Raw genomic sequence first — 12,735 nt, 5'->3', positions numbered from 1 at the left:
TAAGCTTATAATAAAATTTATGACAAATTACTATAAAAAGCATTGTTTATACAATACTGTACTGATGTGTACTCTTGTGACTGAATAATCATTAATACTTACAGCATCACATATTACTTTCATTAGTTACACTGATCATAGATGTGAAAAAATTTATTGCACAGAAGCTGAAGGGACACACACACACACACACACACTATTTTTATAAATACATATATAAATAAAAATACCAGGGGGGGTGGGGGGGGTTGTGGGTGGGTGCAGGGAGGGAGAGAGGGAGAAAGAGAAATGCTCAAGACTGCTTTAGCAGTCTAAAAGTATGAGAGGAAATAATACACTAGCTTTGCCCAAATGGGTTATCGGGACAACAGTCAGGATAGACAGGGAAGAAGGGTGAACATACTGAATCCAAATGGAAGCTTAGAAGAAGGCAGGAAAATCCTCTTCTCCAAGTACAAATCTAGGGCTACTGGAAGTGTGTGCTACGATCTGAATTCACAGCTACATAGACAAACATCTTGACAGCTGAGATACACAGAAAGAAACAAACCTCTCGGCCTGAATCACAGCTACAGGGCAAGACATTAGTATAGTCATTTCCTTTTATTTATCATTAAAATCATTGTAACTGAGCAGTCTGTTTGAATTGCACAAAGTTTCCTGTACTTTATCTTATCCTAGGTTCACAGTCAGAGTGCTCCCAGGCTAACTGGCAAACACCATATTATTCTACTTCTATATTTGTGGCAATCTTTTTAAAAGATGACCCTGAACGACTCCTGGGGTGCTCAGAACACAGATGCAGCTCTCACAATTCCCTCTCTGCAAAGGCTGCAACAGCATATTGGGAAGTCAGGAACAGAGGTACCAGTTTTCAATGATAAGACCCAGCTAAAAGTTTCCCAAAAAGCAGCAAGATAGTAGGGAGAGCTCCTAAATGCCAAGGTCTCACTGGCAAATCTATAAGCAGCCATGAACAGTGTTACAGCAGGATGAAACTGCCTGAAAAATTCCAATTAAAATAGTTATGATTTAGAATGCACTGAAATTTAGGGTGGTTTCATGAAATAGAAGACCTTTTTTAAGCACTTCTTTACATTATCCACTCACAACTGCAGAGATTGAAGATGTTATTACTGTCTATTTGTTCTTTGTTACCTGTTTTCTGAATCCTTTTCCCTTCAGTTGCCCTCATGATTTGACAGCACCAGAAGATGTAAGCACCCCTCAGCCATTTCTGTGTAAAGTTCACCTTCCACCGAAGTCCTAATTTAGGGACCAAACCTTACTCTGACATTTTTGAGTCTTCACGTGCTTCATTTCACTTGCTCTGCTGCAGGGGCAGCACCCACAGCAAACGGGCAGTTTCAGAGCACAGAGGTGCCATCGCGGCTGCTTACGAAGCGAGTGTGCACAGGGAACTACGGCAGGAGGGGCAGAACCAGCCCAACCATCTTCCCAGCGCCCACGCCGACACCTTGCATTTTTCCAAGGGCAAGACATTCACTTCTCTTCAGACCTCTTCAGTGCCTTATTTCTAAGCTAAGACTGGCAATCTTTTGTGATGGCAGGATATGGCCCCGTGCAGTTCATTTCAGGCCAGAAAGAAAAAAAAAATAAATCCCATAGCAGCTCTTGTTGTTGGCTACTGGAATAAACTAGACTACACATACAGAAGTGAAAGGCTCTTTTTCTCCAGTGCTAGTCAATTAAACAAACATGAGACTATCTAACATTTGTTAAAATAACATTGTTAAAATAACAATGAAATTTTAGGGAATTTTTTCTATGATTGAAATCCTTCCTATTTTATAAATTATTTACCTACCAGATAAAAGGTTCTGTTTTTGCTAATGTACTGTGTATGTGCAAATATATGTATACACACACGCATATATATATATACGCACACATGATCAAAAATACTTTTCTACTCCTGAGAAAAGTTTACATAGATCCATACTCAATAATTCAATACGCAAAAATTCTCTTGACTAGAATTAACAAATACCAGGAAATGTGGCAACATCTCTGTAGTTCATCTTTGGTTCATTTTTCTACTTAAAAACATGGATTTGCAGTCCTTGCATTGCAGCAAAAATACAGAACACATTCTAAACATCACGTACCTCAAACTATGAAATAATCTTTACAACATTTTAAAAAACAATCTCATTTATTACCTAAAATTATTTTTTAAAAAATCTTCTTAAAAGGCTATGCATGCCTCTCCTTCACGGACCTTTCAGTTACCAAGACAGCTAATTTCAGAGTTTTCAATTTTTTCAATCAAAACTTAATGAAAGCTGGCACTAGAAATATGTTCACAAACCTGAAATACACTCCCACAAGTATTTCATACACTTATCTGTGGGGCTTAATGACACATCCAACATTTACTAATGTTGTAGCTACATTTTAAATAGACTGTACCCAGATTTAGTAGGCTTTAAGTACTTCATTTCCTTTCCTATCAATCCATCTAGATTAGTGGAAATGAAATGATTGGACCCGAGTGTAAAGTTAGGAGGTGGCCATTGTAATATCCTTGCTCTAAGGATAATCGTGTGAGTTGATATTATAGTTAATCAACCTTTATCCCTTTTAACTTTGATCCTTGTTTAGTAGATAAATCTCAACACTATTGTTTAAGAAAAAGTGAAGCTTGAAAACAGATGCAGTAGTAACAGTCACTCAGAACTGGCCGTCCCTCATCATACTCAATTTTGTGAGAGGTCCCTGGCGGAATACAGTGTCTTTGCTGCATGTTCTCAGCTGTCTTGCTAGCAGTTACTGCATGCCAGTTATATGGAAGTTCTTGGGCTCAGAAAGCTTCTGAGCAGCTTTTGAAAACAGTACAGGACTTTAGAAAATTCAGTAAATTTCACTAATCCTGAGAGAAAAGAAATGGATTTTCAATCATCCTAATAATTGTTCAGATATACAAAGTTTAATTCTGACATAAATAACCATGAGCAGAGTTTCTTCTGATCACCTTTCTTCCATTTGTTATCACTAAAGTAACAATTTTGCTAGTACAGCATATGTATTATAGATTCCCATGAAAACAGAAACAAGTTTTTCAATTAAGTAAATCCATTTAATAAAAGGAATTTTGAGAAGTGTCTGTAACGCTAAACGTATAGCTATGCCTTAGTACACCAAGCCCTAGCCTTCAAGAGCTTTTTGATTAATTACAATGGCTTTGCTATTATATAACAAGATCACCATCACCACCTGTCCATCATACTGCCACTGCACTGATGTCTGAGCTGTTCATCAACTGGCTCTATGTTTCCAAGCAATCAGATGCCCAACCTTGTCTTAAAAAGGCTGCAAACTGCAGTGATCCAAAAGCCAACAGACAACCAAAGATATCTGTGCTGCAGGGACAGGGTGATCAACTGAGGGAAATAAATTTCAGAAGAAATTCAAACTACTCATCCTACCTGTCAGTCAGCAACTTCAAATTATAGGTAAGGGACAGTTATATTTACCAGTGACTATAACTGCAAACCTGGTATCAATTGTTCCATTTATTCATCCTGGTTTTTCTATAAAGCATATATATACACACACACATACACACACACACACTTACACACTCACACACATATGTATGTGTAAAACACAACAAAACAGAACACATGCTAAACTCCCATTCACTGATTCCAAGCTGAACAAGAGATGTTCTTCCACATCAGTCATTTTCATTCATGTGGAAATTATCTTTCTCTGCTACAACAATCATTACAAATTGTCACAGGAATAGAAAAAATAATTCACCGGCATTGGCAAGGCAGGTTGGCAAGATGCTTTTCAAAATGAACCACAGAAACAATCAGAAAACAGCAGAATTTAAAAAACCTCAACATAATTTCTGTCCCCAAATCAAATGCATTCCTATTTGACAATACAAACGCTAGAGGGAATAACACCATCAGCTTGTTTGGGCATAAACTGTCCCACTACAAAGGTCATCAGGCTCATCTCACAGTTCCTCAAGCTGGTGTTTTCCAACATAATTCTTCATTCACCTGCATTTCTAGAAGTTAAAATTCCTCTGAAACAGTATATATAAATTGACAAATCCATTTAAGACAGACACTAAATAGAAGCACCACTCTAACTCAACACCATGCAACAAAACCTTCCTCTATATGCTATGTTTATGCAACTTACATTTGTATCTAAAAAAATCACAGTGGCTTTACCTTGGTGGGAATCCGAGATGTTAAAAGAAATGCCCGACATGATGCCAACACCTATTGAGAAAAAAAAAAAAAAGACCAGAATTTGTAAGAAATATTTAATTTATCTAGAATATTATTAAAGATTCTTTCCCAGGAAAATCCTGAAACCAGAGGGAAAAAGCCCCTAGTAGAGTGACGGACAGTTCCCTTTGCTGTCATATGCTGAAGGAAGCAAAACTGGGCTCAGATCCAGTAGAGCACAGTAAAGAGACTGCTGCAATCTGATCAGCTATAAGCTAGTTAGTACAGCATCAAACTGAAGAAATGTATTCAATCAATCTCTTAAGAACATCTAATAGCAATCTTAGTGACATTTTAAAAAGAAGCAAGGATAAGAAGTCCTACCAGGAATATATGATGTACCTAAATATAACAAAAATATGCAAAATAAACATGGTGTTATTAGTAATATAATAGACCATAAGCAAACACTTTCTTTTGGACACACTCGGTGCATTTCTAAAGTAACAATGCAAAGATTTCTCATTGACACCACCTGCATTTCTTCTCCAGCAAGGACAATGGAAAAACACAATTAGATTAGTGAGACCAGTGACTCTAGGGACAAAACACAACAGAACAAATATTTCAGAAGGTATTGCCAATCAAAATATAATGATATATAAAAGTACCACTCCAATCTCCAATAGCACATCCCACTCAGATATTACGTTTTGCAAAAGGGATGACTCATTTTGCAAAACTAGAGTATTGCTTTTTGATTTACCTGCCTGTGGAATTAGCTACTGCTGTCTCCATCTTTTTTCAGACAAAAAACTGAAATAAACTTAATTTGAACATCTGGATCAAAATCCCACAGTATGTGCCAAGCTTTACACTCAGCTGGAACCTCCTGAACCCAGTCCTGCTCGGTAAGTATTCATCCCCAGGTAAGCAGGTTGACACAAGACCTGTTCTTTGCTCGGATAGGGAGAACCAGACTGAGGCAGCGACCCAGCACCCAGCTCCAAACACCATTCAAACGCTTTGGAGATCGGATTTCACCTTCAGCTGAACCACATCTTGCTGAAACCTAAGAGCACAAATGCTGTACTAGTGTTGGATATTAGCAGACTGTTTCAGGGTTGATGTGATCAGACCTAGTGCTCTGGTTATCACGGATGTAGAGCCAAACCACTGTGGAATAGTAACCATTGCCTTCTGTAAGGCTCACCCCTTCACTGAAGGCCCGTTAAGCTGGCTGGCACACCGCCGCTGTTGCTCAGCTGGCACGTCCAGGCTCTGTCCGACAGACCCACCTCATCCCCTTGCACTCACCCATGGGGGGAGAAATAGTCTCTCCTGCTCTCCTTCCAGGGGTGTCTATCACAAGTACACCTTCTGCAATCCATCACGCAAAGAAAGGGCAAGGGTCAGCCCAAGGGGTTTTACTACAGCACAACCACAGTTTACCCAGTCCGACAGCAGCTCTCTCTCAGTAATAAAACCTTGATTCTTTTCCTCCCTCACCCACCTCAGGGCATCCGCCCACCATAGGTGAGCATCACTCTCCTGGGAGCCTCTGGGGAGGATTGCACCTTCAGTCACACCCCTGTGTGCTCAGAAGAAAAGGTTTGCTATCAGTAAGAAGAGTGCCCCTCTTACCTATCATCACACCCACAAACAAGCTGCCCAGCTCTGAAGAGGGGTAGGTGATCAAGCACCCTCCCTGCATGAGCACCACCAGCAAAATGCTTCCAGAGCAGTAGGTAGAGCAGCTGCAATAGCTTCTCCTGATCTGCTTCTGGTCACCACATCTCAGGTGCAGAAATGAGACAGTCAGGGAAAGGACAGCTTTTGAAGAGCGGCTTTCAGTATTTACCTTCTAGGTAGCAACCTACAACATTAGAGATCAGTTTTCGTGTATATGCCACCACAGTGGGACACCTGGTTACAGGACAATCATGTCACAGTCCTGTTATGAAACATTTGCCTGCATATATGGGTTCAAGCTACTTCATGAGCACTGACAGGGTCCCTTTAACATGATTACAGTACACATGAGCAGTCCAAATAACAAAGTTAAATACAAACCAGGTAACCAGAAGGCTGTAACACAATTATGTTGGAAAAGGATGTTTCAACAGAGGACATGTCAGTGTATATTCTCGTGGTAGATGTAACAATGCTCCCAAAGTGATCTTGTTAAAACCAGCTAAGCTCAAGTACCCACTTACCTTAAGAGGAGGCATTTACATACAAAGGAAAGGACTGCTGTAAAATGATACTCCCCACTCAGCCGGTAAAGAAACTGCTCTTGAGCAGTAAGATGGTACAAAAAAAGCCTGAGCCCTTTAATCCAGTAACACTGAGGTTTTTACAGTTTTCACAGTTGAGACCACAAGTAAGCGTTTAATTTTTACATAAAGTCAATTGAAGACAAGGTCAACTAATACTGCAAAATTAATGTCCCATCTTGACAACAGCAGGACTAGATTTATTTTTTTTTTTTTTGACAAAGGCAGAATTGGCCAAGAGGAGGCTTGGCATTTATCATAATTTTTAGCTGCTAAAATCTATGAGTATGTATCATGACCTTTGACAGGATCAGCTTTAGTTTACTGCTTTCTGATTTTTTTTTTCCAATCTTTTCCAATTTTATGCGACATCTGCATTTTAACATCGCCATTTTTGTTCATGTTCAGCCACACAGTAGCCTCTACCCTAAATCAACTTATGACTTGTTGGATAAGCTGTGAAACACGAACAGTTTTCAGTGACGTCCTTCTCCTCGATAAGGCTGCAGTGCAGAAACAAATAATGGCTATTAAGAGACCAGCTCACACACGTCTCTGCCAACAGGATTCTGCATGGTTGTCAGTACTTGCAAGGGCAACAGAACATATATTGTGACTACTTAAAACAACATATCGCTTTATTCCTTCCCTTGCGAAATACGATGCTGGCGCCAAAGGCAGAGGCACCGGAGGTGTTTTCACACTGACAGTTCAAGTCCCCTTTTAAGCACGAAGCTGTTCTTGGGAAGGAAGTCCCAGGTCCCTGTTGCATTCCTCCGACATGAATAACGAGTATGTGCTTAATTGCACAATTGTCTAGGGCTTTCAGAAGTATCCAGGAGCGCTAGGTTTTATGACTAGGCAGATTCTAGATTTCCTGGAGTTTTAAATTTCTTCTTACAAATAAACTAAATAGCAAAAGTAGCCACCAGTTACTCTCTAGCAGTTCTCAAGCATCCTACGGAGAAGATTCTGACACTGTTATACACATTTTGCACCCAGGGAACCCTGAGTACAAGAGAAGGAGTGTCATGGTCAAAGTCACTTTGAAAACCAGAAACTCAGAGGAGCAGACCCCTATTCCCGGCATAACTCGGAACAAAGAGGTCCCTTGCTCACAACCCATCAGGAATGTCAGCTGGGCACAGTGTATAACCTACCTTATCTTCTGATAAGAAAATGATCCCTTGTTCAGCTCAACAAGTCACAGCCCCATTCTTCCATAACAATTTTGTTTGGTCACAAGTAGTATTCAATAGTTAATAATGTTAAAAGATCCCATCAAAAGATAAACACATGCAGGGTAAAGAGAGAGACTCGGGAGTGGATTCACACTTCAACACACCCATAAGCCAAAAGGTTTGCAAGTGACTGATGTGAGGGCAGTAAGCACATCCAGGTGAATTTTATACAGGGTACATGACCTAGCCACTGTTCCATGGAAGGGACAATAAAAGAGAATTATATTTAGTTTACAGTAGCTTCATTCTGTCTCCCTACTCTGCCTTTTATCAAGCACAAAATAGGATTATCATTTGAATGTTAAATGACTCCTACTCACACACAGATACCCAAGTTGACAATTTCTTAACATTTTTACCACTCCAAATTCTGTAACACTCCCTACACTGCTCACAATGTACATGAAATAAGTTAAAATTTGGAAATCAATTTAGATAGATTCACCAAAAACATACCCTGCAAATTATTTCTCCAGAGACTCATGGCCTACAAGGTCATCTTGTTTACCAGAATAACTAACTTGTTTCAGTAAATAAAATTAATTTGAACACAGATCCTCAGCAAGTATATTAGCAAAACATAAACATACAGATGCATTTCGTGATTCATTGTCAAATCCTAACCTTATTACCCATTTTAGCACTGTAAGTTAAATTAACAGAGCTGCACTGGCTTAACCCTGTCACTCTGCCCAGCAGTCAGTCTTGGGAAGATCATTAAAGCAACACAGCTCTGTACCAATTGCATCTATTTTGCCATATAGACCACAGCAACCCAAGCCACATTATCTATATTTAAAGTGCTTTCAAATTCACAAGCAAAAGAAAGATATCTTTTAAAAATCACTACTACCCTTTTTGAAATGCCCAGGTGCTGTAGTTTGAACTCAGAAGGCAACTGAGCATCACACAGCCCTTAATTTTTATTTTTTTTTAAGAAGAAATAAGAACATAAATTTAATTCGGGGGGCGGGGAGTAGAAACGATGGATGGGACAGTGGGGACGGGGATGGACAAGACACTCCTTGCATTCGTCTCCTGCTCCAGCATGATTCCCCTTTCACAGGATACAGTCCTCCATGAACTTTCGCCAACATGAGTCCTTCCCACAGGCTGCAGCTCTCCCCAGGCTGCTGCAGCATGGGTTCCCCCCATGTGCTGCAATCCCCCCAGCGTTGAACTACAACAGCGGGGGCTGCTTCTTCCCACAGAGTCCCGGCCTCCTTCAGGCACAGTTACCTTCAGCATGGGGTCCTCCCAGAGGCTGCAGGTGGGCATCTGCTCTACCACGGACCTTCATGGGCTGCAGGGGGGGCGGCCCTGCTGTCTCACCATGGGATACAGGGCAGGGGTCATCTCTGCTCTGACACACCTCCTCCTCATCCTTCTTTCTACATGGGTTTGTGTAGGTGGCCTCCTCGCAACTCCTCCTTACAACTCCCACTCCTCCTCCCAGGTTCCCATTATCACAGAGGCGCAGCCACCATCACTAATAGGCTTGGCCTTGACCAGAGGTGGGTCCGACTTGGAGCTGGGAGAGCTTTGAGAAGCTTCTCACAAGAGCCACCACTATAGCCCCCTTCCCCCGCTATCTAAAACCCCGCCACACACACAAACCCAACACACCAGGAATAAAGAGTTCTGGAAAACGCAGTGATCATACACAGCTTCGTGATTAAATATAAACCAAAATGAAACCACCTCAGCACTTCATGGGCCCTGGAAAGTTGCATGATGCTTGTTCCACTCACTAGCACAGATGTTTTGAAACTTCCCTCTGCTGAAATCTCAAAACAATGTTGGATTAGCCAAATGTTTTTCTCTTCCTGAAAAATGATTGACACAGATATTAAAAAAAAAAAAAAGCTTAGTACTTTTTTGATCAACTGTTGCAGTTTTATTTCTTAAAATACACTGTCTGATCCTTTCCTTCCACCATTAGTCTCTTTTCCCCCCAGCATTTGCCATTTTGTCAGCCTCAAAACTGCTTCGGTCTCTTCCACTATAATTTACTTGAGGAAAGAAGCATTTGTGAGAGGTTTTCTTATTTAGCTATCCATCATTTTGAGAATTCCTTGATGTCCAGAAGACAGTTGCTTTTCTTTATATACCTCTTAGTTACTTTTATCATTATTTTTTACCATTATTATCCCAAATACCATAGCTATTTTTTAAGTTTCCACACTTATTAGTTGCTTTGTGATTTCTATCATAAGCCTTCCATTACTACTACCAATTCAGTATCTAATGTACACATAATAACGTGAGGTAAAGCAGCAGCGCTAACACAGTTTTTGTTTTGTTAAAATACAGATGAATCAATACATGTTAGAGCATCCAGTCTCTCAGTCCCTATAGGATCGACCGTTCATTTCCTGGGTTGCATTCCTGATGTTGTAAATGCTCCATCCTGAAGCAACTCAAGTTCGATTAGATAAAAGGCCCCTTTTAGTACCATGTTAGAGATATTAAAGCTGGTTTCAAGTGAGGCAGTCATTGTTAAAAGCACTGAGCCTCCCTGCACAAAGAGGCTAGCTGACATCCTGGAGGTCTTTTTGGAGGGCTAATTAGCTCAGGCACAACGTGAACATGTATGCTGCCTCTGAAATGGTGGTATCACTTGGCATACGGTGGGTTTCTCTGCAGAGTGCTGATGTCAGCAAAGCAGCCCAGTTAAGCCCCGACCTAAGGGGCTCACCACCATCTTCACCCACAGCCCTCTCAGTTGTCTGAGGTTGAATTTGACTCTGATCATTTGGTCTTGGCTACTTTTAAAGTGTCATCTGTGATAACACCACTGACAAACCTTATTCACTTCTGTTCCAAATGCCTACTTATTTATCCACCAACACTAAAGCAGTCTTTTGTAGCTGGGGAAGATCCTTTGGGAAAGAGTTGTTGCCATTCAGTTCTTGGCATTCAGACACAAAAGCCAGAATTTCTCCCTCTCTGAGCTGACCATAGCCAAGTTGAACACATTCCCAGGCTTGCCTAAGTCTCCAGCGCCTGTGCAGCCAGCCAAAGACCTACACAAAACTCGCCCCAGAGCGGACCCGCAGCAGTAAGTAAAGCTGTTATATGCACCAGTACGACTCTCTCCTGCCCAAAATGGGGGCAAGCTCTGCAGTGCAAGTAACGACCTCGGCCTTCCCCATGAAGGACTGCTCTGCTGCATGTTTCTCTATGAACATTCCTGAAGTCAACCACAGCTTCCTCAATGAGGTCCCCTTGCTGGAGCCACAGACAGAGAGTCTGCCTGCCTGTCCTCTGCCCTGCCACCAGCACGCTGTGTGCAGTGCAGATTTTCACTGATCCTTACTGTCATTGTACTGCATTAAAAACTCAAGCCTGATCTGTTATGGGCCACTGATTTGCACATTTTCTGGATGGCAAAGCATGGTATGGGGGACAGTTTTTAGTTGAAATGGGTTTTACCAAAAAAGTGGGGTCAGGTATCAGAACTGCTGGCAGTAAATCTGCTGTGTTTAAAGAGAAGCGAAGAACCTTTCAAATTAATCTGCCGAACAAGACAGGGGACACCACAAGATGGCACAACAGAGTGCTTCATTCAGATTTCCCTTTCAGTCCAAGTTAGAGAGGACCCTTTTAACAGAAATGCTTATTTTGCTATTGGAGAGCTATTCCAATATGCAGAGCAGTTTCTGCTTCAGAGGCAACAATGAGCAAGTCCTCCCTGGAAGACAGTTAAGAAAAAAAGTATCCTCATTTTAAAATTGACAAAAACCGAGGCATGGACGTGCCAAGAGATTTGCCTAAAACAAAAGGGTAAAATGAAGTGGCAAAGCTTGAAAGAGAAGCTTGGAGTAAATGGCTCCTAATTCTGGACTATAAGAAGAAATAGCTTGGAGGTTTATCAGCAAATTAAAACAAAATCTGCTGTCTAAACCAAATTTGTTCATTGGCTCTTCCAACAGCTATAACAACACTACAGTATCACCTCCAGGCAGTGTCCTAGCCCTGCAAACTGTTTGTGAAGGACTCGGGAATCAAATTGCGCTTCCTTAACACCTGGAGCACAAATAAATAGAAACACTTGCTATAACCCTATCTGCAATGTGCAAATAGAATTTCAGTAGATGCAGAGGCAGGCTCACCTTTGGCCGGACACCACCGATGGCAGCAACAGGACCATGGGCCAACCCAACTGCCAGTTGCTGTGACCTGAAGTAGCTTGCGATGTGGTCACCAGTGGTGCAGACTGAGACTCCCCTGATTCAGAGACCATACTCACACTCAACAATTTTGTCGTGTAACCTATCATTTCCATTAACTGCAGAGTTGCTTGTGGAGGTGCAGCCATCTACTGCATATGCACACAGGCCTCCCTTGTTCTTCCAACCAGTCAGTCACGGAACAGACTTTCATGGTGTTGTGAGAGATGTCCGACACAGACCACCTAAGCCAAGGCAACCTCCTGCAGACTACAAAACTCTCTCGCCATTCCTCTCACCACTGCAAAAAAAACCCTAGTGCTGTAAAGCACTAAATACCAGAAGACCTAGCTACTGTGTTATTTAAGCCTGCTCTGAGCCATAAAAACAGGAAACAGAGAGCAGCAGCATTTCACCAATACAAAGTCCCCTGTGTGGCACTGGACCCAGCCTGGGCTGACTCCAGCCAGGGTAGAGAAGGGGAGCAGGCTCAACCACACACATTAATTTGTAACTCATCAATGAGGCACATAATCCCAAAGGGGTTTTTCTTTCTCTGTATCTACATTACACATAAATAGGTCACTAACACATTAGTGCTAATACACCTTTATTTCAGATTTTTCCCACTTTCGCTCTCCTCTGTATGCAGCCACAGATCCCCTGCCTTGATTCAAGTTACAAAGTGCCACAGCTGGACACCTTCCCCACATACCAGCCTTTTATGATGTCCAAGCCCCCAGTACGCAGTTAAATAACAGGTTGAAAACATTCCGTAGACTTGTAATTCAAAAGGCTGAGCTCCAGCATTTTCTGTGCAACAATTTTTCAT

At 41.5% G+C, this 12,735-nt stretch overlaps 1 protein-coding gene across 6 annotated transcripts in view; it reads right to left on the bottom strand.

Moving 5' to 3' along the window:
* CARMIL1 (capping protein regulator and myosin 1 linker 1) overlaps positions 1 to 12,735 on the bottom strand; it is a 196,447-nt gene that overhangs the window by 112,535 nt on the left and 71,177 nt on the right. For all 6 annotated transcript variants that reach the window (XM_074823520.1, XM_074823510.1, XM_074823466.1 and 3 more), the window contains exon 3: positions 4,215 to 4,265. In XM_074823520.1, the coding sequence (XP_074679621.1) occupies positions 4,215 to 4,265 (51 nt within the window). The remainder of the gene's footprint in view (positions 1 to 4,214; positions 4,266 to 12,735) is intronic.

Source organism: Strix aluco, chromosome 1 (assembly GCF_031877795.1).
Source record: "Strix aluco isolate bStrAlu1 chromosome 1, bStrAlu1.hap1, whole genome shotgun sequence".
Lineage (NCBI taxonomy): Eukaryota > Metazoa > Chordata > Aves > Strigiformes > Strigidae > Strix > Strix aluco.
This window is presented reverse-complemented; position numbering and strand designations above follow the sequence as displayed.